At 51.5% G+C, this 20,603-nt stretch overlaps 4 protein-coding genes and 1 pseudogene across 5 annotated transcripts; 4 read left to right on the top strand and 1 right to left on the bottom strand.

The window, feature by feature from the left end:
- Positions 1 to 232: 232 nt before the first annotated feature.
- Positions 233 to 2,329, top strand: M431DRAFT_71136 (hypothetical protein; the record flags this gene model as incomplete). The annotated part of the gene is made up of 2 exons (XM_024921861.1): positions 233 to 828; positions 943 to 2,329. The coding sequence occupies 2 exons, from the start codon at positions 233 to 235 to the stop codon at positions 2,327 to 2,329; spliced, it is 1,983 nt and encodes a 660-aa protein (XP_024780063.1).
- A 3,067-nt stretch (positions 2,330 to 5,396) lies between these two features.
- M431DRAFT_502519 (hypothetical protein) lies at positions 5,397 to 6,325 on the top strand. The gene is made up of 3 exons (XM_024918166.1): positions 5,397 to 5,577; positions 5,853 to 5,936; positions 6,000 to 6,325. Exons 1-3 carry the CDS (start codon positions 5,514 to 5,516, stop codon positions 6,059 to 6,061), a joined length of 210 nt encoding a protein of 69 aa, XP_024780062.1. The 5' UTR covers positions 5,397 to 5,513; the 3' UTR covers positions 6,062 to 6,325.
- A 1,367-nt stretch (positions 6,326 to 7,692) lies between these two features.
- M431DRAFT_179473 lies at positions 7,693 to 8,291 on the top strand (annotated as a pseudogene; the record flags this gene model as incomplete). The annotated part of the gene is made up of 1 exon: positions 7,693 to 8,291. A coding segment is annotated over one exon (280 nt), but the record flags the coding sequence as incomplete, so codon positions are not given.
- A 517-nt stretch (positions 8,292 to 8,808) lies between these two features.
- On the top strand, positions 8,809 to 11,409 carry M431DRAFT_73348 (hypothetical protein; the record flags this gene model as incomplete). The annotated part of the gene is made up of 7 exons (XM_024922118.1): positions 8,809 to 8,910; positions 8,970 to 9,023; positions 9,158 to 9,776; positions 9,841 to 10,046; positions 10,122 to 10,854; positions 10,914 to 11,063; positions 11,132 to 11,409. 7 exons carry the CDS (start codon positions 8,809 to 8,811, stop codon positions 11,407 to 11,409), a joined length of 2,142 nt encoding a protein of 713 aa, XP_024780061.1.
- A 1,452-nt stretch (positions 11,410 to 12,861) lies between these two features.
- M431DRAFT_455 (hypothetical protein) lies at positions 12,862 to 17,812 on the bottom strand (the record flags this gene model as incomplete). Its single annotated transcript, XM_024915308.1, has 3 exons — positions 12,862 to 16,104; positions 16,242 to 16,446; positions 16,503 to 17,812. 3 exons carry the CDS (start codon positions 17,810 to 17,812, stop codon positions 12,862 to 12,864), a joined length of 4,758 nt encoding a protein of 1,585 aa, XP_024780060.1.
- Positions 17,813 to 20,603: the final 2,791 nt, after the last annotated feature.

Here is a 20,603-nt window from a genome sequence, read left to right as displayed (position 1 = left end):
TGAAGAAAACCCTGGCTACTGCTTGTATGAGGCACCTGCTTTTGTTGCCCTCTGCCAACTGACCGTCTTCATATCACTGGCACTTCTTCTTCTTCCACCTCTTCAACGTTCTTCCCCTTCTTCTCCCCTGATCATCTTGGCCATCGCCCACTTTTTGATTTCTCTATTTTTTCGCTTCTTCATCCCATAGCATCCTCCCTGCATCAGCTGGACAGACATTCTGGGCACGGCAATGGATCCATTGTCAGACCCCATATCGCCCTCTCTCGAACTTCCAGCCATGACGGAGACAGAATCTTTCACCATCCCTGAGCTCAGCGACTCGGAGTACTTTACAGAGGTGCTCCAGTTGCCTGTGGGCAAGACTGAAGCTCAGGCAGACCAAGAACTGGTCGCTAGAGCAAACGCTGCAGGCATCGCCGCCACTCTGCCGTCTGTGGCTAGCAAACGACATCCCACCAGCACCTGTTCGGTCTCATCATTCGGCACTCAGCAAGATCGGACCTTTTCCAATGCCTCCAACGGGTCAGCCAGCTCTGCATTGACGCCGCATTCCTCCGTCTTTGGATCTCCGTGTTCCCTAATCGATACTGGGTCTGGAGGTAGGAGAACCTCGAGTACCAGCCTTACATTTTCCCATTACGAGCGATATATTTCCTCTTTGGACTCCGTTAGCATTCAGATTCAACCTCCTCGAGTTCCACTTCTTGCCAATGATGGTTCTGCCCAGAGCTTGGCCAGCGTTGGGTCCAAAAAAGGTCATCGTGCAAGCCTCAAGGACCGCCTACGCTGGAAAAGAAAGACTATCGAACCTGTGGAAAACAAAATGTAGGTCTCCCTTAAATCCACTACAAACTTTGCCTTGTACAAGGCTATTCCTACTTGCTTTTCATGTGTGATGAACCGATAAGCTGACACCCCGTTTTCAATACTTCGATATAGCCCATGTATTAGCTGTCGAAAGATTTTTGGAGCAGAGTCAGGCGCGTTGCATAAGCTCCACTGTGGCCATATGCACTGCGTCGACTGCGTGAGAGACTTGGTAAACCAAGCCGTTCAAAACGAGTCCCAAATGCCACCCCGTTGTTGCTCTCAGCCCCTCGCGGCCCCCCTTGTCAGGACGATCCTTAACCAGGATGCCCAGGAGACCTTTTTGCTGGCAGTTCTTAAGCTCGGCACGCCTGTCGAGGAACGAATCTTTTGCCCAGATCCAGCCTGCGGCCACTTTATTCCGCCACATGACGGTCATGACCCTAAGCACCCATTCGATCTCACCTGCTTCAAATGCAATGGTCGCGTGTGTGTTATATGCAAAGGAACTGCTCACCCCATTGGCGAAGATTGCCCTCAAGATTGGGAACTGGCCGTCTTGAAGAAGAAGCAGCAAGATAAAGGGAACTGGAAGCGATGCTACGAGTGCAGATCCTTAGTTGAGCCGACTGAAGAATCTCCATACATGACCTGCCGATGCAAAGCTCGCTTCTGCTCCGTGTGCGTAGGTATCTGGGATCCCACGACTGGATGCCCTAATCTTTGCAGCTTTGAAGAGGAGTTACAGCGGCGCCGACAGAGCAAAGTGGCCATGTCCTGCGCAAATGAGCAGCGGTTGCGAGCCAACTCGTCAATTCAGCAACTTGGACAAGAGCAACAAGAAGAGCTGCGTCGATTCTTGGATTACAAGTCCCAGGGTAAAGACGCCTTGCAGACCCGCCACCTGTTGCAAGAGGCTGCCATAGAAGAAAAGTACGATTGCCAGGAGGAGAAGCTCCACGAGAGACATGAGAGAGCCTGGACTGCTCAAGAAGATCGCCACGTTGTCGCCGAGATGGGGCTGCTCGAAACGCTGCAGCAAGATGAGCTGAACATCCATCTCCGACTCAAGCACATGGAGGCTTATTGCAACGGCCTCGGCCGGAACCCAAACTCGACGGCGCCAGTCAGAGTCGTCACTGAGCGAGACCTGAGAGAGCTGGGTCAACAGTATTACTTGCGAGATGGCATGGGTCGCATGCGCGAGTCTAAAATCAATCTCATGAGGGAGCGACAGTCCGTTAAGATGGAGGAGCTTCGGGCAAAACAGACAGAGGAGCTCTCGCTTTTCCTCGATAAGAGACAGGAAGCGCTGGACAGGCTCGAAGCCCAGTGCGTCCAGGAAGAATCACAGTTCAATGAAGTTTTTGAGTGTCGCCAGTCACGTCTGCAGTCTCGATGGGTGCTCGCTATTGAGGTCTTGTGCAAGGAGCTCGAGGAGCAGAACCCTGGTCAGATCTACCGCCGCATTGCTACACCACGATGGCCCGATGACAGGACCCTTCAAGTTCACAACTAAATCCGGCGGGGGCTATACTCCTATTCCACTGCAAGCGAACTTGTCACAGCCCTGCCAGGGCTTCGCAACACGATGATAGCCTTTCACATCTGCACAGCCTTTACATCTACACGTACACTTACGGCCGCCACCAGCCCTTGTTTCCTTTGTTCGTTCGTTTCCATTGCTCTACTTCTCTCCATTGGCTGCTGAGACATGACCATGGCCCTTTTCATTTGTTCGTTTTAATTGCTCCTGTTATTCCACCACTTTTACAAGAACACGGACATCGCAAGATCAACTGCTTAATTCTAATATTGTTTAAGACACGTCATATCACGCTCCCTTCATTCACTTGTTTTTTCCCCCATACTCTCTCTTATAATGTTGATAATCTTCTTTTCCTTTATTATTCTGTCGGCAGCATGGTTTAGCGCTCTAGGCATGGCGCAAGATTGAGGCGCGAAGAAAAGGAAACAAGCAGTCGGGGTATCTACTCTCTCTGTATCCCCTCGCTGCTGCCTCTTGGACTCTAATTCTTCTACAATGGCGTGTGTTTGACGCCAAGCTCCTTGTAAGGGCTTTTACTTTCGATGGATGATTGTTATGATACCAACCAAAAAGGGCGTGTGTACAAAATAGGGATTTTGTTTGGCGAGTTTGCATTAAGACAATCTTTAATGGATGAGGGCAGAGCTGAACCTGAGTACTTCAGCATGAGGCCTGGAGGACGTGTCACACGCACTATAGCTATTGCTCTGGTAGCTGTTTCCTCGCTTAGGACAATGTGAACACAATTTACTTAAACTTGGTTCAATTTGAACCATCTAAATCCCAGTGTGTTGAAGTGAATGTAGCCGATGTCGCGGTGAACCAAAGACGGTGGTCAGGCGTAATGACAAGAGTCTAACCGATGTACAAGTCTGCTCAGAACGAGTATCACATATCACAGTTTCACTTTGGGCCCTAGTATCACTACCGCCGTCCGAGTGTTGATGTGAATCATGTCATTACTTTTTCTTGCGGCGAAAAGGACTCAGCCGCTGAGGTAGCATCCTAATTCCGATTCCAGTATAGCCGCTGGACGGGCTTCGCGCAACTTATTCCGGGTTCTTGGATTCCTGTTCCAGATTTCGGACAACCCCGGGTGCAGCTAATTCAGCGGGCGAGACATGCGTCCAGCCATGGATCTGGGATGATCAGCTGGCTATCCACACCACCTAAATCGTTCCCCTGAGCCGTCCCATGGCTGAAAGCAAGCCCATTTGTTAGGAACCGTGTGCTTTGTTCCGATGTGGTTCTCGCTATAACCCCCAGGAAGGCCGTAACACACTCCGTATGCCGATCCGAAGTAGGTAGTACTTCGTGTCCAGTATAAGCTACCATGGTGGCACTCGAAAGGAGCGATACTGGGGTATCTATCCCGGGAGCTTCCCTAGCTGCCGGCTCGGAGAGTTTTAAGAGCCTTGCCTGCCTTGCTAGGATGGATTCTGCTGTCATTAGATGTCACCTTTGCTCTTGAACAGACGTCATCTGTATTTGACCGAATTTTGAGACAACCTTATCTCTCTTTCTATCTTCCTTTTCTTTCTTTTTAGCCATCTTTTCCTTTTTTTAAGCCACTTTTAGGCAAAAGATAGAAAACCTGGTACGGCTGTGATATGTTTCAAACACGTAGAAGTGGTGTGTCCCTCATTTGCGCCTGATGGCGCTTAGACGTATCGGCCGAGACGCAAGAAAAAAAAAGTGATCGATTCGTCATCGTACGAGTATAACAGGGGTCAGAGACACCGGGGACCTGTGATAGACAAGGATCCAGCATTATTGTAATGGTAAGAAGAGAGAGGAGTGGCCATGATTGTGCACAGCCATGTGCTTTCTGTTCTGTTTCGCCCGTAGCAGCCACTACGAAAATAAAGTCTCGGAAGAGGACGATCCCGAGAATCGACTATTTCCCTCGCCTTCTTCTCTTGACAGTCGGAGATAAAGGCGAAGGCCGAACTGTAATAGTAGGCGGGTGTAGGCCTATACACACACGTGGACGCAAAGACGTCGGTAGACTGAAAGACAAGACACTCTTTCTCTTGGTCCAAGTGGCGCATATCTTGTCTCAAAGTAATTATACCAAACTCATAGACGAGCCGTGAGGCCTCAAGTACCTATACTTGCGTCGCTTCTGTGCCTTGTTTCCAGTCGTCCGGAGCATGTTTCCCGGTTTTCTAGGTGATGGTGGGTGGGTGAAGCACCGTAAAGGGTGGGGAGAAAAAGAAAAGAAAAGAAAAGAACGCGGTCATCGCTAATAACCCTGTCAGCTGAATCGATGGTTCTGCCACAACTCAGCTTTTACCAAAGCATATTGATTCCGACGGCAGCATGGACGCCCATCTGTGCAGCCTTCTGCTTCAGCTCTCACTTGCAGCAGAGCAATCTCTCCATGCGTTGTAGATCTGGTCTTCTCGTAGCTGTACGACATAACACAACTTGTGTTGGAATCATCCCGTGTTGGAGTCATGCGTCCAGCAACATGACCTCTTGAAAGATATTTGTCTCAAACTCCAGCTTGTGTAGCCGGCGACTTGCCAAGTTGGATGAGCTCTTCCATCGGACAAGAAACACCCATCTCCATCATCGGCGATTTGCCGTCTTTGCGAAGGAGCGGCCGACTGGACATGGCTTTCTCCAGGCATCAACGAATGTGATAGAATTTCAATCGTACGAGCTATTCGCTGTCTCAGTCCCAGTCTCACTTGAGAAACTCTCTGTATTTTTGTATCTTTCACCGAAGACGTACGAGGACGCACTTACTTGACAAAGAGTGGAGAAGACGGAATAGCCCATGTTGATGACCCCTGGTCGCGAATTGGCAAGGTCTGGCACACCGATGAAATGTCGGAGCCGCCGCTAGGCGATGCGGCTCGTAGATCCGGAAAGCGGCAAATCATGATAATCCGGTATTCCCCTAACGAAATGGCAAAGCGATGGGTCTTGGGGCTTCGGTTATCGCACGTGATCTTATCAGACACGAGCCCCACGCGCTTGGCGCACCGAACTGGGTCGTGCAAGAGGAAAAAAACCCTGCCGAATAGCACAAAATTACAGCCGAAGGAAAAATACGCCCTTTTGCTACCCACACGGACTACCGCGATTCGCAACCTCTCGACTCTCTCTTGCACACCTTCACCATCAAGGACACACATCAATCACAATGGAATCCTCCAGCAAGGCCCCCGTCAAGCTCGTCAAGGTGACCCGAGTTCTCGGCCGTACCGGTATGAAGAGACCTCGCTCTGTCGCCCTAGCATTCCCTCTCGCCAGTCCGCTGCCGTCGCCGCCGTTGCAGTTGTTGTCGCCATTGTCGCTCGATTGTTCTCATGGGAAGATGGAGGAAAATTTTTCCAATTTCAAATTTTGAAGGGGAAACAACATGAGAAGGGAAACTTATGGTCGACAATACAACAAATCGCAGGCTGGCACGCAGATTGGCTGAAGGACATGCTAGGGCATCTGTGGAATCGAATCACAAGATACTAACGGAAACGCTCAGGCTCTCGTGGTGGTGTCACCCAGGTCCGTGTCGAGTTCATGGACGACCAGACCCGTTCCATCATCCGAAACGTCAAGGGACCCGGTATGTTTGAAATCATGCGATGGCTAAATTGTGGTGGCATTGTTGGCTGACTTGTTTGCACAGTCCGTGAGGACGACATCCTTTGCCTGCTCGAGTCCGAACGTGAGGCCAGACGTCTGCGATAAATTTCGACGGTTAGAGTGGAGGAAAAGAAAGCAGATGGTAGAGGTTCTCAATGGCGTGAACGGGTACGGGTCATTTTCTTTTGGGTGTGTTCCAACTGGACATTACGGCCTCTTGTGACGGCATGAAACGATGGTGTCAAGTAGCGACAACCGGCAGGGCTTCATCCTACCTAGTCGGAAATACCTAGGCTCATTCTCATAAAAAAGATACAAAGCTTCTTTTTTTGGTCCAGACATGGATGGCCCCTTGCCCCAATTTCCAAGTGCAGATCTTGCTGGCTCGACCAACGACTGACTGAATATATTATACTAATCAACAAGTCCTCCTCTTTGTGCTGAAAACTGCTAAGGAGTTGTGGCATAATTACACAACTCGTATGGGCTTCCTTTTGGATATCGTATTACATTACGGTATCTTGACGTGTCGCCACGACTTACGCTGGTACATGTAGGAAGGAGTTATACGCTCCTAAGCGTGCCAATACGCACAGTAGGATGCCGCCTTTGCCACTCGATTGTCTTTCTCGTTGGGTAAGCATAACTGTAATACTGAACAAAAGCCTGAGACACAAGCGCGAGCGATGCTGTAATAGTGGGCGACGTTCAAACAAGAGTGGTGAGTATAACAACAGCCAGCAATCTCTCAGTCATGTAGTTGTCGCGTTGCATCGCATCCCTCGTATATCGGGCATCAATTCTATAGATGGCTTATCATCTGTTAATGCAGTGAGAGATTAGGAGCATGTTTCACAATAATGTCGGAGCAAGCAAAAGGAGACTGGAGACTTTGGTGGCGCCTTCGTTTCTTCCTTGGGCGTTGCTGAGAGATCGGCACAGATGCATCCGGAGAGGGGAAGATGGTGATCGATAATGACAGCTCTAGTAGCAAATCTTGACCTGGATCCATGCTCTGCGGTTAGTTTGCGGGGGAGCACGAGGCTTCTTTGTTTTTCTTTCTTTTTCCAACAGTTGTTTGTTTGTTTGTGGCCAGGATAGTCTCATTCTGGTTATTCCGTTGTTGAATCCTTGTGACCCGCTTCTACAGTACAGCGTACGTGTACGGATAAGCTAAACCACCTGAATAGGTCCCCTAGCGCGCCTATTTTAAGGTTGAGCCGCTGAAACTTTGGACAGCTTCTGCCCAGTCTCCAGCCTTTCTGGGCTCCCCGCAGCAGCCACGCACATGTGAGAGGCACTAGGCTTCAAGCAATGCACCGGACAGCTTCACCGAACGTGTCTCGCTTTGCACGGCATGTCTTGAGAGACAAGGAGCAATAATTGAAGAAGACGGAAATCGAAAGAAAGAAATCGAAAGTGGGCCTTGGACGCGGAAAAGGCGGTGCGTAATGACGTGAGTTTCATCCATGAGAAACCAGGACTCACTCAATGGTCAACTGCTTTTGGCGAGGTGCAGCTGGTTGAAAAGGGCTTGATGCTAATTGCACACGAGGAAGGAGTACAGTACCAAGGTGGTACTGATGCACTACGCGATGTATGGCGCCCCGGTCATAGCGAGCGATTTCAGCGCTATGCGCCGGTACTGCCATTTCCAGCGCGTTGCCTTTGTGCCACGCCAGCGCCCTGTAAGTACCTGGCTTAGTAGCATGGATGTACTGGGCTGTACTAACAGCAGCGGCTCAAGGGCCAGCATCGCCTCTCAGCAGCACCAACCCCCCAAAGAGAGCCACTGAAAGCCAAACATGCCACCAAACCCCCATACTAAGTTTCCCCCCCATCTCCATCTCCATTCTTCATCCCCATCCTCTATCCCCATCTTCATCCACATCGACGTTATCCGCATCTTATAGCTCGTCCCCCATTGATACCTCCATCAGCCACCCACTTCGACCTGCAGGAAGAATTGTACTGTGCTGTATTTATTCCGTCCTTGGCAACTGTCCGAAGAAATAGCCCGGCCCCCAAATCTCTTCTCATCTCCAGCCGGCTTCTATAATCCGCATCGCTTGCCGATTGGCTTGTGCTCTGTGAACCTTGGGCCCCTCACCCTGCTCTGATTTTTCCTTTCTTGTTTTCTCTTTTCCCAAATTTTCTTCTTTTTCTTGCTAGTGACGACATCGGAGAGAACGGCACCTTTCAATGGTCTCTCTGAACTGATCGACATCGCTTCCGTTGCTGCTCATACCTAGACACACAACAAGCTAGAAGAAGAAGGAGAAAAGACATCAAGCTCCAAACCGAGGCTTGCGAAGCTCATCACGTCGCAAAGCACCGCCCTCGTCTTCAAAAAGGGTTGGGATTCTCAAAAGACATATTTCACGATTTTGCAGTGAGTCTTCCACCCCTGCCTCCCTCTCCCGCCACTTCGTTGGTCCGTTATAGTTCGTTCCATTCCATGCTGTTCCTGCATCTCACTCACCCGTATCCACATCCTAGCACGAACTCCAATCGTGGCGGCGCATCTCTTTTTTTCCCTCGCGAATTAACGGACGATACGAACACAGAGATTCGTCATCGCCTACTGTCCAATCTCTCCCTTCCCAATCATATCCGAGGCGTCGAGCCCCCTCGAAGGCGAATCCGCGCGCACAATGTCCGACTTTCGCTCCCCCATTGACACCTCTGTGCCGTCACTGTCGCTTCAGATGCCGCAGATGACGACGCAGCAGCACAGGCGAGACTATTCAGGATCCATTACACTAGACGACCACACACTGGGCCGACCAGCTTCCGGCGATGCTACTACCGTGCAAGAAGGCGCTGAAACCGATCCAAAGCTCAGCGAGGGCATGGCGACGCTTCACCTGGGGACTGCTGCGGACCAGCCCAGCCCTCCGCCCCCGACTGATCCAGCCGTGTTGAAGCTGGTTGGCGAGGTGCTGGCATCCGAGGTACGAATCTTGCCAGTGAAATGCGCACGCGTCATCTCGATGCTAACTCCCCTCAACAGCAAGGTATTCCCGCGCTGCTGCAGCGCTTGAAGCAGAGCATAGCTTCCGCAAAAGTGAGTTGCTTTATCTTGCATCTAAATCATGGTCCTTGTACATGGGCGGCTGGCTGGACATGCAGTGCTAGCTGCAGCTCTAGCACCATGGGGCTGAGACAAGAGAAGCGAAGACGAAGCTGACGTCAAATTAGGAATTCGGTACCTTTCTCAAAAAACGAGCCGGCCTGGAAGAAGACAGTGCTCAGACCCTCAAGAAGCTGGCGCGCGCCACCCAGGATAACATACGGCGACCCGAACACCGCGGAGGCACATTCGTTCACGTCTACGAGGAAATGGTCCATATTCACGAGCGCATGGCTGATAATGGCATCCAGTTTGCCGCCACACTTCTCCAAATGAACGAAGAGCTCCTCGAGGCCGCCGGAAACGCTGAGCGTAACCGCAAGGTCTGGAAGGCCAACGGCCTAGCCGCTGAGCAAAAAGTCGTCGACCTCGAAGCCGCCATGCGCAAGAGCAAAGCAAAGTACGACTCTCTAGCTGAAGAATATGATCGCGCCAGGACGGGCGAGAGCAGGCCCGGCGGCGGCAAGGTCTTGGGCGCATTCAAGGCGCACAAGTCAGCCGCTCAACAAGAAGAGGAGCTCCTGAAGAAGGTTCAGACCGCAGACCAGATATACCACAGCGCCGTCACCAGTCTTCAGACCGAAAAGGCCCAGCTTCAGACCACGACCCGTCCCGAGATCGTCAAGTCATTACAAGAGGCTATCCGCGAGATAGATTCCGCCGTTGGGATGCAAATGCAAAGATTCGGTAAGTATTTGGCTGCCAAAATACCAACTGCGAGTTGAATGCTAATTGGTAAACTCTTCCATAGCTTTGAACAACGAGAACCTGCTGCTAGGCAATGGTCTTGTCATCAGTCCCTTTAGGAACACAGCTTCCATCGGCCCCAACCAACCCCGAAGCATGAGATATGCCATTGCATCCATCAGCATCGACAAGGACCTGGATGAGTTCGTCGCAGGGTATCACTCCAAGGTTCAGCCAAACCCCGGCGAGATCAAATACGAACGCAATCCGGTGCGTATTCAATGTCCCATCTGAGTCTATCTCTAGCCACTCCAATACTAACATGCTTTCTTCGTTTACCTCTAGGTCCTTGGTCCAGCCCCCAGCACCATGGGTCACTCATCATTGCCCTCTGTCTCCCACACTTCTAAGCCTTCCGTCAGCCAGGCTGCTCCTCAAGGCGGATACCAGCAATCACCACAGTCCTTTTCAGTTAACTCAAGGACAGGCCCTAGCAATAGCTTTGGCAGCCCACCACCAGGCGGTCCAGGTCTCCAAGGACCTCCAGGACCAGGAACCATTGTACCAGCGGCTGCTTCAACTCCCACCAGTGCAGAGCCTCTGAAGTCGTTCCATCAGCCCAATCACAGTCGAACCTTCAGTCAGGGTAACATGCTAAACTCTCCCGTCAGCCCTCCATCTCAGCAGTACGGTGCAGGTCCAGCACCAGGAGCTCCTCGATTCCCCAATGGCGGCCCAACTGCCACCGGCCCGCCTCAACTCGGAGCGCTTCCGTTCCAAGATAGCGAAGGCCCATCAGCCAAGAGCGCTTCACCTCCTCAGTTGGGACTTCCGTATCAGCCTCCTGGGCCAAGCGCTCCGCCGGCATACAGTGCCCCCAACCATGGGCCCCCAGCCTCCAAGCCAGTGTTTGGCGTTCATCTCGGTCGCCTGTATGAGAGGGACGGCCTTGCTGTCCCTATGGTTGTGTATCAGTGCATCCAGGCTGTTGACTTGTTCGGTCTCGGGGTAGAGGGAATCTACCGCCAATCTGGATCGTTGAATCACATTAACAGACTGAAAACAATGTTCGATTCTGGTATGTCCCACGTCCATCCCCTTGGCTACTTAGCCACTCACTAATGCTCCCTTGTACAGAATCCCAGGCACAGGCCCTTGATTTTAGAAATCCGGAGAACTTCTTTCACGATGTCAACAGCGTTACGGGCCTGTTGAAACAGTTCTTCCGTGACCTGCCTGACCCCTTGTTCACGACAGAACACCACAGCAGCTTTATCAACGCAGCGAGTATGTCATCTCCCAAAACCAAGGCTCTTTTGACTGTTTTGACTCGTTTACTAACCATGTGCTCGCAGAAAACGAAGACGAGATTGTTCGACGAGACTCGCTCCACGCCATCATCAACAGCCTGCCCGACCCCAACTACGCTACCCTGCGCGCTCTGATGCTTCATCTACACCGCGTCATTGACAATTCTCACGTCAACCGCATGAACTCCCACAACTTAGCCGTCATCCTCGGCCCAACCCTCATGGGCACTGACCCAAGCACCGCTATTACAGATGCTGGCTGGCAGATCAAAGTCATCGATACCATCTTGGTCAACACATACCAGATTTTCGATGAAGATTAATTTAGTTTGCTATGCACTTTCTGAAGAAATCTAGTGTCCTATCTCTGTTTATCTCCACCTTATCTCTATTGCATGGCGTTTCCATTCTTTCGTTCCCTTGTTATTCGTTTTTTCCCTTACTCTCATCTCACCTTTCCAATCATTAGTCGGTTTGCTTTCTGCTTTTCCTCTGTACTTTTCACAAACGTGTCGATTTATACAATCAATTTCCTTTACATTTTGCTTCCCATCCACCACCCCAAAATCTGTTATTGCTATTTAGTTGAAACGCCTTTCTTGCTGGGAAGGGCTCTAAATATGCCTCTGTATTGTTCATAGCTTCAAGTACTGATCGGTCGCTTGCTGGCTAAGAAGACCACGCGCGTCTTTATTTCCTTTCTGTCTTGGGAGTGATGTGAATGGGCTTGATGGATGGAATGACTAGATTGTAATAAGCTAGGATAACTTCAAAGTATATAATAGAATGTTGTCCCCTTTTTCGTCTTGTCTCCGTTCTCCTCTGCCGTAATTATTCATCGCGTTATGTGTGTATATATAAATCAGGTCATTCAATTCAGCAAAGGTATCCTACAGGAAAACAGCAATAAGAGAAAACAACCAGCAAAGAGCAAAACCCCGCTTCAAAACCTCACCATACCCATGCCGTACACAAGAAACTCCAAATCCCAGGTTGAGAAAAACAAAAACAATGATTCGCAATGAGCCTCCTTCTACATCAATGTCAGTTTCAGGATATATCACACCCTTCTTTAACCCCTTTCCTCCTGTATCACAATTTTATGACTGCTCCAACAAAAAAAGAAGTTGGTAAGAATCCCTCTCTACTCCTTAAACAAAATATGAAGTGTAGCGGAAAGAAGTAGGGAAAAAATAACAAAAAAGAAAAAGAAAAGGGGGGTGAAAGAGATTGCTATGCTGTCGATGACACAACTCCTCTCATTCCAAGGTATCTCTTCCTCCGCACATGATCCCAAAACAGACATCCATTTCCACTGTTAGCCTTTCATGCCCCTTTTCGCTACCAACCGACGCATAAGCCATAGCAATTAGGGAATTCATCTCCACATCTGGTATGATACGTCTTCCTTAAACAGGAAAGACAAACAAAAGTAAGAAAAATGTTGAAAGCAAAAACTAAATGCAGAAGAAAAATGCACTGCCTTGAGGGAGATATGCATCCTAAGGCAAGGGCCTGGAGTTCCCGCTCGCCTTCTTACTTTTGTTTCTCCTCTGCCGGATAAAAAATTGATCATGAGCGTAGCCATTATGCGCGCTGAATGGTGCTTCGTAATGATGAGATGAATATGATGCTGAAAGACAAGCAACCTAGACCTTGAAAGGAAATAAAACCAAATAACCCTGAGTATAATAAAGAAGTATAAGAGAAAATGAGAGGGGAAAGGGTCAGCAGGGAAGCCAAGAAGCCGATACTCCCTCCCCAATACACACAAACTAGTGTATTCTAATGGCTTCAAAAAGGCCCAGACTCAAGCTCGTATCATTCACGCCGACGTTAGGAGTGGGCTCGCTCAGTAATTCCCATCGCCGAAGAACAAACGGGGAGAGCCTCTCCTGGGTCGTCGGGCCAATGCCGTACATTGCACCCATGCCCCTGGCTGCTGTGCTATGGGGCATCGTCGTCTTTTCTCTATGGGCAAGCATCAGGCCGTCTGTCGCGGTGAGTTGCGGGACGCTAAAGATGTAGAAAAGGCGAGCGTCCGAAGACGAGTGCAAGTTTGGCATCATGCCAGGCACAAGAAGAATGGACTTGGCGCAGTGGAGGCGCAGGTCATCTGGTAGGCCATCCGCCAACACGGTGGTAACATCAAAGACTTGCTGCAGCAGACTGGGACCAACTATCTGGCTTGGTAGTGCTTCAAGTGCAAGGAACAGGCGACAAAGAGTCAGGACAGTATGCGCTCGTGCTTCGTGGTGCGGAGGCAGAACTAGCTTGCCTTGGGCAGTAGTGGTCATGACAGATGCGCTCAACGGCTCCAAGGACACGCTGTGGAGGAGCACGAATTTAAGCAGCATCGGTAACCAGTGTTCGATGATAGGTATCAGCAATCCCTTCATCTTGTCTTCTTGGTCCTTTGGCGCAACAACGATTTCGACGAGATCTGACAACCTGTCGGCTAGGACGCTGGTAAGCTGAGCCGTATTTGGCGGCTGTTGGCCTACAACGATGGCCTCAATAACGCCAAGGAGTTTCTCTGCGAGGTATAAATTATTGCTATTCGCAAGGGTATCATGGAGAATGCTTGGATCCTTGGACGACGATGAGGAAGTCGGTACCAGATCCAAAAACCGCGAACGAGCCTGGCTCTGTAAATGCCGAGAAATATCTTCACTCAAACAAGGAAGCATAGTCGTCCACATAATGTTTTGTGCTTCAATAGCTCGATCCATAGCCTTGGCAAATAGATCAAATTGAGAAGGGTGTTGTTGCCGGCCATCTTCACCGTCGGTTTGACGGGGTGCGGGAATGGAAAGGTCCATATTAAGCTTGATTTGACAAAAGGGCATAGTCAGCTCGTTTGCCAGACGCAAGATTTGGTCATAAGGCGCAGCCGACGACGCGCCTTGATCCCCTTCCTGCTGGAATAGATTGCCGATTATCTCATGGACGAGGCGGAATCCTGCCGGTGGAATAGTTTTGGCACTGAATACTTCTGTTACGTCCGCGGTGTGCACCACAATCAGGAGTCGCAAGACGTCCAGCACACGCTCGCGATACGTGCCATCGTCCAGTAGCAGGTTTGCGTTCCCATCTCGCGCTCGAAGGTCTGCATATTCGACGACCGCGTGGCGTATGAGAGAAAGCAGACCTTTGTAATGATTGAACTGGATGGCCCGCTGGTAGATGCCAAAGCGGTAGGCCTCTTCCTGGCTAAGATCGGTATCGGCAGGCAATTTGGATATGACCAAATGAAGCAACTCCTGAAGATATGTTACTGACCCTGGGGTCGCCAAGTCAGGTGGCGCCGCCGCATCAGCCTCTCCTGGGGCGGCAGCTCGGGTCAAGCTTGCAGGGCCGACCAGGAACGAAACAGGCAAGGCATCGGTGATGATGAGGAGGGGAAACACGGCATCCAATGGCTTCCGGCTCTTGAGCAACCGAACACGTCCAACCCAGTCGGACATGAGCTTGTCGAAATGCTGAGAGTCGAACAAACGAAGGCGGGTAAGAAGGGATGCGTGGATCCTGCGGTTGTCATCCATCTTGGCCCAGCCTGCTTCCAGTCTGCGGATGATGTATCCGAAGAGGCGATTCATGGTCGGGTGGTCGATGCTATTCCCACTGGCCAGCAGCTTCTCGATTTGTTCCGATACTTCGCCATCAGCGCCGGATGGCGGATTGACCATGTTATCCGAAATGGGGGAGCAGGCATCGGTCGCATTGTTGCGGTCACTTTGGGCAAGCTCATGGGCCAGATACTTGGAAATTTCTTGGCGGCTCGGCATCCGCCTGGAGAGGAAGCAGAGAGAAGCAAGCAATGGGCGCGAAACCAGACCCTGCTCTTGATTAATTGCCTTTAGCCGCTCAAAGAAGATGTTGAATAAACGCTCTGCACCACCCTGAGCGTAAAAAACCTGGAGATTCAGGTTGACAGTATCGACACAGGACGCAAGCACCTCGATATTGGTTGTTCTAGAGCAAAGCTTCAAGACGTCGCAAAGAGCATAAAAGTCTTGAGTTCCCTCTAAAATAGTGCGGATCGCGGAGAACAGGCGCAGAGACACGGGCTGGACAGCCTTGACGAGTCTCAAGACAGTCTCGCGTAGATGAAGGCCCACGGTGGTCTGCAAAGCTTTTGAGCTGCTGGTGATTCTAGGAAGGAGTTTTCGCAATGGAATCGGGTTTCTGCCAGCCATGGCATCGTCCTGTACGGGTAGGCCCAGGGTGTGGTTGACGCACATGAGGGCATTCCCAATGTCACTTGCTTCTTCGGCAGTAGAATAGTTGGCAGCCCGTCTCAGCAGGTTGGCCCGATCATCCTTCTGTTCTTCGGTGAGATAGCGTAGTGGGAGGTGAACAAGCAGTCTGGTGGTGCAGGGAGCATCATCGGAATCGACCTCGGAAGGGTGGCTACAGGCGCCGCGGGCCATAAGCCACTTTAGGTACTGAGGAACCGAAAACTGTCCTGTGCGGACCAGTTCCGTTACCAATTGGTAGACGGTCTGCTTCCGCCCTCCATCTCCGGCTGGTATGGTGTCCATGTGCTCGAGGATCGCACCGGTGACGTTGACCCTGAGCGTGCTCCAAAACCTGATCAAGTTGGCCGCGATGTACACCCTTGCCAAGCCGGGACGGTAAAAGGAAGTAGCCCAGTCCACGGTAGTCCTGACGATATCAACCTTGTCGTCTCCAGTAGCCCAGCACTTTTGTGGCAGATCGCGGTCTATCTGACTAAGAAGCGTAGCATCCAAAAGCCGCACCAGCTGTGGTCGCCCGGCCAATGGCGAAGCAGTGCTTGTGAAAGACAATTGGCCATTTCTGATGTTGATGTAGTGGTACGCTTCTCGACCCACCTTGTCATCCCGTGGTAAGAAGGCGTCTAGAGCCTCTCTATACTTTGGCCAAAGGGCTGGGTCGATGAAGCTATCGGGGTTGTTCCTGAGGAGCGAAGATAACAGGCTGGAAAGCTGGCTCGATAGTTGCATCAGGATATCCTTGTCAGGATGAATATGAATCTATCATTTCAAATGGTTAGTATATATATCCACTCGTTTCCTCTCTTCTCAATCTCGTTGTTCACCCCTATGTTATTCTTGCCGGGGGATCATAGAAAGGCAGGAAGTGAAGCGCAAAATTGGAGCAGATGACTTACGGTATTGAGATGGGCAAGAAGGGAGTAAACAAGACGGCGTCCATATTTTCGGGAGCGTAAGATGTCGGCCCAGCAAATCTGAGCAATCAGGATCCACATAGGAATCTTGGACTGAGGGCTATGTTCAAGGCCAGACGTGATCCAATCAAGATAGTGATCTCGGTCAAGGAGCTGTTCGGCGTAAAGATTTGTTGCCAGTCGTATACTAATCAAATAAAAGTCAGCTTCAATAAAGGGCAAAGAATAAGCATATTAACTCACGCATAAGTCAACTTGGCCTTCCAGTCTGGCTCGCCAAATGCCGAGGCAACAGATTCTACAAATTGCTCCACGAAAACGGTCCAATCCCTTATCCATTTGAATTCGCCTGCTATGGCAAAGGCGCCACCGGGAGCTCCTTTTCTTTTGAAAGCACGAATCTCGTTGGCACCGACACACTTGGCCAGCCAGACAGCTCGTTCGGTCGGCACGCTTTTGTTGAGACACTGGTCGAGAAGAGTTCGCCCTCGGATACCATGAGGGATAGTTCTACTCAGTCGACGGAGAGAGATGGCAGGATTAGCCAAATCCTTCATCCATACCTCCCTCTTGGTATCGGTAAGGGTAACGCGGGGAGGAGGTTTAAATGTCGATGGAGCAGTGACGTGGCCACGATGTCTGCGCTGGTTAAGCACACCCATGAAGATGGTGGATAGGGCACTCAGGCCGGTCTTTTGCTTGATGGCCGGGGATATTGTCATTCTCGCGGTACTCGTCTCGTTCTGATTGCCGCGATCCCACGTGCCCTTCTGGATCGCTTCAGGGCTCCAGTCGTCTTCGTGATGTTTGCCATTGCCGCCATGCCAAGGAAAAAAGTCAGCGTGTCCAGAAAAGAGCCCCCGACTGAACGGGTCACCACCTGCAGGGTTGGGCTTTTTGTCCGCAGAGGGATACCGTGGGGCATTCTTAGGAACCTCGACAGTCCACGGCCTAGGGCGGCCATCCTTCTTGAGGGCTGGTGTAGCCCTTGGAGGTGCTGCTAATCGCCTCGAGAGCTCTGGGTATGTCTGTGATGTCGGCGGGCGTCGTCTGGGCATGGGTAAAGGATGATTATCGTTATCGAAGTCGGCGGCCGAGGCCCGAGAGGGTGCCGGGCTTGAGCCATCGACATCTACGGCGTCAGCCATGGACGGCCCACGCGACGTTGTGTGGCTCTGTGGTGACGAAGCAGCGGAAACAGATGCCGAGGCCGAGGCCGACATTGATGCTGAAGCTACGCTTCCAGGAGCGTCGATATTGGAAAGTTCGAGGCGTAACCGAGAGCCGACTCTTCGCGGCGTGGTGACAAGGCGACCATGGCCTTGGGCAAGGTTTGCGCTTTGGCCCTGCCCTTGACCTTGGGCCTGGACAGGGTCGAAGGAGTCGCTCGAGGCATCACTAAGGGCCGAGTCCTTGCGCACAGGTGACGAAGGAAACAGCTGCTGCGACAGAGCGCGTTGGGGCGGAGGCCGCTGAACCGGCGGCAGCGTCGTGCTGCTGAGGGTTCGCTGCGGCGGTCGCGGGTGGACGCCGATGGGGGTCCTGGAGGTCATCTCTCAGACGGGAGGTGAGGCGCCATCCCGTTGTATTGCTAGCTATGAAGATGTGGATGCCAACGAAGGTTAGGGTAGTAGGTAGGTGCTGCGAGGTGGATGCGTAGGTACCGAGTCGATACTGTGCGATACGGGTAGCAGCCGGGTAGTTGGTTAGTTCGGAGAGGCGAGTAAACGTTCCAAGGGCCGGTCGAGCCTGATGACAGTTGCCGCAGCGGAAAGAGAAGTTGGGAGAAGGTTGATATGAGGTGGACAACAGCCGCGAGGAAGATGAGTGGACGTTGGATTTTTTGAAGAAGGTACGGAACCGTCAACCGATGTCCGGCAGAAGGGAGTTGTATTTTCCCGCTGCACCCGAATATCAGCCCCAGCCTCAGGCGTTGCGATAGCGCGCGCGGCAGCAAATCAGGGCTCTGGCGCACGACTCGCGAGGACGATTGATGTGCGTATCTGGGGAGGCGAGATGCCGATGAGGCGGTGCAATGGCGTGCAGAAGCAAGAAATCCAAGATGAAGTTCCAATGACGGAATGAAGGGGAAAAAAGAGGGAGTCGATATGACAGACGGCAAAGGCGTTTTGAGAGCGAACAATGGCCGCGAGAGCGAAGCTGACGGCTCGATTCCCTTAGCACCTATTTTTTGTCTCGCCAAGGTACGGGACAGGGTATCTGTACCTGTCGCACAGCACGCCGAGGGCGTTCCGTATCTGTACCCTGGACACTGTGCGATGCTGACTGGACGCACAATTCCCACTAATCTTTGGGCCGCTGTAGGTGGTGTGACAGCCTACAGGTATGAGTACGAGTACAGGCAGGTACTGCGGCGCTAAGGCCTGAGGGCTGCGAGGACACTGTACAAACTTGTCTAGCGGCTCGTCCCCAGCGTACAGTAGGTCCGGATGCTGGTCCTGTCGACGGATTTTGCGCGGCTTTTTTCTTTCCTTTTCTTCTTTTCTCCTTTCCTTTGTGTAACGTAAGATGCGTGACTACCACTCGTACTTAACCCAACAACTTCCTACCTCACCTGCACGAGCAGTAGCACGGGTTGATACCTACCTGCCTTAGTAACCTTGACAGCACCTTAATCACCAGCGCACAGGGACGATAAGAGGCAGCTCGGGTAAATCGACAGGGCCAGCGTTTATTTCCCTTTGACGACTTGAACGATGTAAAACGACCTTACACAAAATTCAGCCCCTATTCAATATTCAACCACCACAAATCTCAAAGCGATATTGGGGATGATCCTACGGTACGAGTATTAGGCACAAGAGGGCCGATGCCTACAGGAACCAGACGAAGAGGGGGGCGTGCAGTGCTGCCTCTTTCGGATGGGCAAACCAAGTTAGCAGCGCGATAAGGCACTCATCGGTGGACTTGATGTTCCAGTTAGCAAAAAGCATCGCTCAGGGCCTTCCAGCGGGATTGCGGCCATTGGCGGGCGCTATGCAGCCAATATTGCCGCTAAGCCACGGAAAGCTGCTTGCTCCGTACCTGATGTACTGTCCGTCCATGACAATATGGGGTTGGCGAAGGTACCTCTACAAATCAGGAACTCGCTCCAGCCCGCGATGCGCCACATGCCACCACGACATTTGCTGTGTGGCTGCGGCCACCCCGTTGCACCATCTCCCCCATCCCCAAAATTTCCCCTCAGATTTGATGGATCCCAACTGCAAATAACCTCTCGAGTAGCGCGGAGCCAGCATTACTGTATTGTTTACGGCTTGGCTTTGGCGGCAGCATTGTTGGCACGCATCTAGACAAATTGCTCGGTCAGTTCAGCCGCCCCTTCAGCCGGGTCGAGGCAGAGGCAGAAAACGACGGGACGACGTTCAGACACGGCCGGAGAGACTCGAGCTCTCAGGGAGATGTTGCGAGTTGCAAGTTGCAAGCCGGCATGATTCATGACTTGATACCACGTTTTCTCCCGGACGTTTCTCGCCATCTTCTCGCGGTAGACAAGGGGTGGGCTTTTTATCCGGCCCGCCATTACGAAATATTCGCCTTGCCATTACTCAAGATCAAAGCGTGCAGTAATACTGATTCCGACGACAACGAGACGGACTAAAAGCAAGGCAAAGCACGATGGCGGACCAATGTCCATCAGGAAAACGGACCATTACTAGCACGATATCTGTCATATCTTCTGTACGAGCACTTGGACTCCGGACAGCACGCGGAATGCGGAAACATGCAGCCCCCGCACAAGATACATACAGACATGCATGCTTGGACATGTACAGTATGACCCATCTCCATCTCCATCTCCATCTCCATCTCCATCTCCATCTCCATCTCCATCTCCATCTCCATCTCCATCTCCATCTCCATCTCCATCTACAGGTGCGAGCCTGTATTACCGTGATTCGTACATGTACGAGTCCTGCCTCTATGCTGCGAGGGCCGGGGTGCCTCTTTTTCTCTCGTCAAAGAGCGCATGTAACTCGATGCCCTTGTCCGCATGTGCATGCAGCCACGCGATGCAAAGTGACAACCGGCGCAAATAAACTGACCGACATCATGGATACTACCTACTAGGTGGCCAAGATAGCACTTGTGCATGTAGGTACGAGACATGCAAGAAACTTTCTCCGAAACACAACTCTCCCTTGCCTCTGCTCGCGGGTTCCTTCATCGGTGATTTTGTCAAGCGTGGCGCCGCTGCAAACCCAACGGCTACTCGTATTAGCCACTTCAGAGGACGCCTGACCAATACACCTCCGTGGACACTTGGGCATTCGACATCAAATCCTCCATTCAAGCCCCAAATCTCCTTCAAGGCGGGGTTAG

Source organism: Trichoderma harzianum (genome assembly GCF_003025095.1).
Source record: "Trichoderma harzianum CBS 226.95 unplaced genomic scaffold M431scaffold_1, whole genome shotgun sequence".
NCBI classification, from domain to species: domain Eukaryota; kingdom Fungi; phylum Ascomycota; class Sordariomycetes; order Hypocreales; family Hypocreaceae; genus Trichoderma; species Trichoderma harzianum.
The sequence above is the reverse complement of the archived record's forward strand: the minus strand, read 5'-3'. Positions and strand labels throughout refer to the sequence as shown.